The sequence below is a fragment of the Podarcis cretensis genome, assembly GCF_951804945.1.
Source record: "Podarcis cretensis genome assembly, chromosome: 2".
NCBI lineage: Eukaryota > Metazoa > Chordata > Lepidosauria > Squamata > Lacertidae > Podarcis > Podarcis cretensis.
The window spans coordinates 25,361,198-25,367,320 of record NC_137171.1 but is presented as its reverse complement, the minus strand read 5'-3'; the positions used below and the strand labels follow the sequence as shown (position 1 = coordinate 25,367,320).

Below are 6,123 nucleotides of genomic sequence, written 5' to 3'. Positions count from 1 at the left end.
CAGGTGTCCCTCCCCCGGTGTTTCTTCTTCCTCCTGTTCTTCTCCCAGCTTTACCCCTCTGCAGTCTCTGAACCATGTCCTTCTGCAAACCACTGTTCCATATTGATACTGTCCTCTTGTTCTCAGGGAGGTTCAGGAGAAGAGGGGCGGCCCCCACCTTTCCTCCTCAGTCCAGCCCCTGACAGTATGACATGGTCTATGGGCTGCCAGTTGCAGAACAGAAAGCTACAACCTAAGGAAGAATACAACAGACCATGGAACCAAGGGAGACTAGGAAATCTGTTTAGGCAGCAAGGTCCAATTATGACAACAGGGGTTATCTGAACCTAGGATGAGGATGCACTGAGGGAAAACTGAGATCCATCAACTTAAAAGTACAATGATGCAATTTTCAGACAAAAAGAAAAGAAAATTGGTCTGATCTATCTGTGTGCTTAGGAATGAAGAACAAAGTGAGAGAGGATCCAAAATAGTTGGATGAAATATATTTATATATTATTTTCTTTTTTTAAAAAAAAAGTACACCAGCTATCACATCGTTATCTGTAAGTTACAAATCCTCTTTCCAGATATGCAGAACAATTTTTAAACATATTTTCAACATGAAATGATTAGGTAGTTGAAAAGAAATGAAAGTAACTAAATAAGAACAAGCCATAAAATTGAGTGTGATAGACCTCACATCTTTGTAATGTCTAGTAACAAATAAATCACTGATCAACACAAAGTGGAAGCAAATAAGGTGCCTTGCATAATGGCTTTGGCAAAGCTAGCTACTTTTTTCAAACTCTGAGTAAGAATTATTCTTTACATATTTTTAGGAGAATTCAAAATATTTTATTAGAAATTGCAAAAGAAAATTCTGAGAAAGCCTAAATCCCCCATAGAAAAATCTAGTGTGTGTGTGTGTGTGTGTATATATATATATATATATATATATATATATATATATATATATATATAGTTTTTACAAATAAACAAAAATGTGAAGTAGTTTAATTAACTTCTCTTTGTACAATCAAAAGAGCTACTTGAATGAGATGTGGGCCTAGGGTACACTTGGCAAATAGTCTACCAAGCTATGCTGCAGCACACAAATCAATTATTTTGCAATTCTTTAATTTACTGAAATGTACATTAATCCAAAAGACAGTCACACTGAACAATCCAAAATTAATGCGCCTAAACCATAGGACTATAAGGTCCTGAAGCAGTTTTAACTCAAATAATCTGACGTCATGGCTTCAGTGATAAAGCAACTTTGAAATTCTTATCAACAGGTTTCCTCCATTTTCAGTATTGATGCTGAATATTGTTAAGCATTCTTTTTTAAAAATACAAGGGCACAAAATTCTATTGTTTGCAAAAAAATGATTTTTTTAAAGGTGATGAGTAATATCAGCATTATCTACTAAAACAAGAAAACCAGCTAGACCGAAGTCTCGATGAAGTGTCAACGAGTCTGTTCTTCCGTTTTATGATTTGAGGATACCAGGTCCACAACTTGTGCGCCTTGAAAACTGCTGCAAAGTCAAGAGCAGCCATTGCAACAGATTGTTAGATCTGGGATTCCATTGAGATTCTACTTAAAGTCACCAGCGCTCTCTCATACGGCAACTCCATAACATTGACTTGGTTAGAAGTTTTGGCTGACTCTTCAGAAATTTCAGAGTGGATGATTAATGCTTCAGCACTAAAGGACCGGGCTCTTAGTCCTAATCTTGGTGCTGGTGCTGGTGCTGATGAAGAGGAAGAAGAAGATGACGACGTTCCAGGTTCTCCATCCACTGCTTTTTCCAAGGTGGTGTATTCTTGCTCCTTCCTGTCTAGATGCTTGGCACTACAATAAGGAGCATAAACCTCTGTGGTTTCTTCAAATTGGAGGCAGTTGACTTTGTAGTACTTCTTCTTCATTTGCAGGACGTCATTGAACCGGTGCCCCCAAAGGATTTCTCGAGGCACATATGAACTCCTTGACTGATGGGATGTCCCCGTTGAATCTCCAGTGTAAACAAATGTAACCAGGATCTCAAAGTTGTCTTTAGCGAGAGCCTTCCTGTCCATATCATACAATGGGCTGTCCTGGTTAATTTCGTGGATAATGGTCACTGGGGTTGCAACAATGATCTGGTCATTTAACAGTTTTAAGTCCTTGTATTCCATTGTCATCCTTCCCACTCTGTCTTCCACATACCGCAAGAGCTGGGCTCTCACTGTGCCTTCTACCATATGATTAGGGCGGAAATCACCTATCCGCCACATCAAACAGAGCTTGCCATCTCTTAAGCCTACCGTGGCATGATAGCTAAAGCGGATGGTCTGAGCTCGCTTCCGGGCAGTGGCCATTTTGGCCAAGGCAGCACCAATGATGAATGTGTCAATGATGCAGCCTAACACTGACTGTATGATAACTATCAGGATTGCGACAGAGCACTCTTCAGTGACACAACGGGATCCATAGCCTATGGTCGTTTGGGTTTCAAGGGAGAATAAGAATGCCCCCGTGAAACTATGGACACTGACAACACAAGGGGTCGTTCCTTCATCGAGTGATAAATCACCGTGATGGAGTGCAATCAACCAAAAGACCAAGCCAAAGAACAACCAGGAAAGGATGTAGGACAATGAGAAGATCACAAACATATGGCGCCATTGAATGTCCACTAATGTGGTGAAAATGTCGGCCACATAGCTCTCCCACTCCCCAAAGATGTGCTTGAAGTACACATTGCAGCTTCCATCTTTCTGGAGAAATCGCTTTTGCATTCTTTTAATCCCAATCGAAGTTGTGTCTTGGTAGCTGTGTGCATGTCTGAGTTTATTCGTTTCCACACTTAAAAGCTTCTCGCCAGGCTCAGCCATGCTTCTTTAATCTGTGCTGTGTGATTAATTCAGAAGATGCAATTAAAGATGCCAATCACCAGCTGGTCTCGCTCTTGTTCTCTTCATTTATAACCTGCAGATGAAACCAAAGAGAAAAGATTTCATATTTTTGCCTCTAAGTAAATACAAAAGCATATATATCAGTGTCAGTGTGCGTGGTTAGCATGGATGAGGAGTGTGCACTGCTGCAGATTGTGAAATTTGACACTTACTGCTGAATGAGAAGGCAAAATGTACAGCGTGACCACAGGTAACAGGCAAGACGTTGAATTTCTTAGTGCTCCCCTGTGTTTTTTCTACCTATGAATTGAAAAGCAACACAGCAGATGAAGGCCTGGGCTAGAACCTTTCTCCATTGTGTGCTAGATTTCCATTTGCAGAAGTCTGGTGTGGGGTTGGATGGGAGGGTGTTGCAAATGGAGATGTTCAGAAGTGGCAACCCCTACATGTAATTTGAAGCGGTACACTCCATGTACCACCTCATTCATTCAGCTCCATTCAGCATATCCAGCCCATATGGTGAACATTTCGGGGGCCCAGGGTGGAGAAAACAGCCACAAGAGGCTTTGCATTCTGGTCTGGCAGCTCTGTCTGCTCCTTGTAGCTCCCATCAGCCTTGGGAGCATGGCCCAAAAGCCATTGATGATGGGAGTTCACAAGAGATAGATTTATTAAATACTGTACATATTCAACATAGTAACAAACGAAAACAGTAACGCCACATACAGTTTAAAAGGCCATAGGTTGATTAATAATAATAAAAATTTTTTATTTATACCTGCCCTTCCCGGCCAGAGCTGGGCTCAGGGCAGCTAACACCAGTAAAATTACAGGGAGGGGGGAAGGGGGGGGGGAACCAATTTAAAATGCAGCCTCATTTTAATAGTATCCGATAGATCAATACCATAAGGGGAGGGAAACATAAGGGTCCAAAACCAAAGACTGAGTCCAAACCAAAGGCCAGGCGGAACAGCTCTGACTTGCAGGCCCTGAAGAAAGATGTCAAGTCCCACAGGGCCCTAGTCTCTTGTGACAGAGCATTCCACCAAGTCGGGGCCAGTACTGAAAAGGCCCTGGCCCTAGTTGAGACCAATCTAACCACCTTGCGACTTGGGACCTCCAAAGTGTTGTCATTTGTGGACCTTAAGGCCCTCCGCAGGGCATACCAGGAGAGGCGGTCCTGTAGGTACATGGGTCCTAGGCCGCATAGGGCTTTAAAGGTCAAAACCAGACCTTAAACCTGACCCAGTACTCCACTGGAAGTCAGTGCAGTTGGTAAAGCACTGGGTGAATGTGATCCTGCGGCAAGGACCCTGTAAGGAGCCTCGCCACGGTCTTCTGCACCCGGTCGAGATTCTGGGTCAGCTTCAAGGGCAGCCTCGTGTAGAGCGAGTTACAATAATCAAGCCTGGAGGTGACTGTCGCATGGATCACTGTGTACGCAATGCCTGTTCTACTACATCAGCCACAGATTAGCTGCCCTAAGGGTCACCCAGGAAAATCACAAGTGAGCTATCATTTTTTTCTACCCAAGCAGCAAGTTGGATAGGCTCCGTCCTATGAGGCACATAGTACATCTCATTTAGGATGTGCTAAAAAACAAAGAATCCCTCAGCCACGCAAGTAATGACAGCCGTGCAAAGACAGTTTTCCAAAACACTTTAAAGCCTAGCATACTTTCCTTTTACTTTTTTGGTCGAAGAATGATTGTGACATATGGTGTCGTATCCTCAGAATATGGCCTTCATTAAAAAACACAACATTCATGCTTCCAAAAATACTTCTTGGAACACAGTTATTGGAAATATTCATATGACTTGCTGTAACTGCAGCTTTAAAACACCCCTCGCCATTTTCCCCCCCTCATTTTTTTTTCATCCATTGCTCTCTCGTGAACCGACATTTTAATACGCTGTCTTTGAAAAACAAACAGCAATTGGAAAGCGTGGTGGTGATTTAAGGAGCTGCACATTAAGAGGTGTGAAAAGGAAGTGCACTGCAACCAAAGGCCAGTAACCTCCCATTTTAAAACATGCTTGGGGTTATAATTTGTTTTTCTCCCCCCTCCCCCCACCATATTGACTAGGTCAGACAACAGCTTATGTGAGAACAAATGTAATGCTGGCCTGAGCCACAGCTAAAAGGAGTAATTGTCTTGGAAGGGAATCCAGGACAAGGCAGGCAATAATATGGAAAGAAAATCTCAAAATAAGTATTTATGATGGGCTTTTCAAGAATGAAAGAGACTGAGGGCCTCTCCAGACTGCTGCCTTTGTGTGGCTCTGTTCTGCAACATGTTCTTGGCACAGAAATATTGCATTAGTAGTGGATTTATTCTGCCTTAGTCTGCTATGCTATGTTGCTTCAATGCTACCACATCATTGTTCTCCAGAAGAGCTAAAGAAGGACCAAAATAAACCAAAACATTTTTTGTTTTTGTTTAAAAAGTTATCTGATTTCAGCAGGGTATCAACCAGTTGGAAATGAAACAGTGTGACCACCCCATAATTTTGCAGGGGTGAACAGCATTGAAAGCCGGATCATGTGTGACAACCCCAATGGTAACAAGAGCACAGAGCATCATGAATGCGCAACAAAAAGAACACCTGGAGGAGTGTCAACTCAGACCCTCCAAATGTCCCTATTTTCCAGGGACAGTCCTGGATTTACAGAAGCCGTCGCAGTTTCTGATTTGATCCCAGTATGTCCCGCTTTCCCCTATTTTCATTGGAGAAATGTTGGAGGGTATGTTTGGCGTTATGAGAACCCTGAACCAAGGAGATAAGTAACTTTACAACCATTAGAAGATACCTGGATAGGGGAGGGTTTTTTAAAATGTTGAATGTTTTATTATGTTTTTATATAAGTTGGAAGCCGCCCAAAGTGGCTGGGAGCAACCCCAATCAAATGGGTGAGGTATGAATAATAAAATTGTTGTTGTTTTTGTTGTTGAAAGCCAGTGTGGTGTAGTGGTTACGAGCAGTGGACTCGTAATCTGGTGAACCAGGTTCGCGTCCCCGCTCCTCCAGATGCAGCTGCTGGGTGACCTTGGGCTAGTCACACTTCTCTGATGTCTCTCAGCCCCACTCACCTCACAGAGTGTTTGTTGTGGGGGAGGAATGGAAAGGAGATTGTTAGCCACTTTGAGACTCCTCAGGGTAGTGATAAAGCGGGATATCAAATCCAAACTCTTCTTCTTCTTCTTATAGAATAGAGTGTCTATTTTCATCGGAGAAATCT

The 6,123-nt window shown here is 42.6% G+C and overlaps 1 protein-coding gene across 3 annotated transcripts in view; it reads right to left on the bottom strand.

Annotated features, from left to right (window-relative positions):
* Positions 1 to 1,102: 1,102 nt before the first annotated feature.
* The window catches only part of KCNJ16 (potassium inwardly rectifying channel subfamily J member 16), a 50,096-nt gene continuing 45,075 nt past the window's right edge, over positions 1,103 to 6,123 (bottom strand). For all 3 annotated transcript variants that reach the window (XM_079965573.1, XM_079965574.1, XM_079965572.1), the window contains exon 2: positions 1,103 to 2,956. In XM_079965573.1, the coding sequence (XP_079821699.1) occupies positions 1,558 to 2,862 (1,305 nt within the window). In that variant the 5' untranslated portion in view covers positions 2,863 to 2,956 and the 3' untranslated portion in view covers positions 1,103 to 1,557. The remainder of the gene's footprint in view (positions 2,957 to 6,123) is intronic.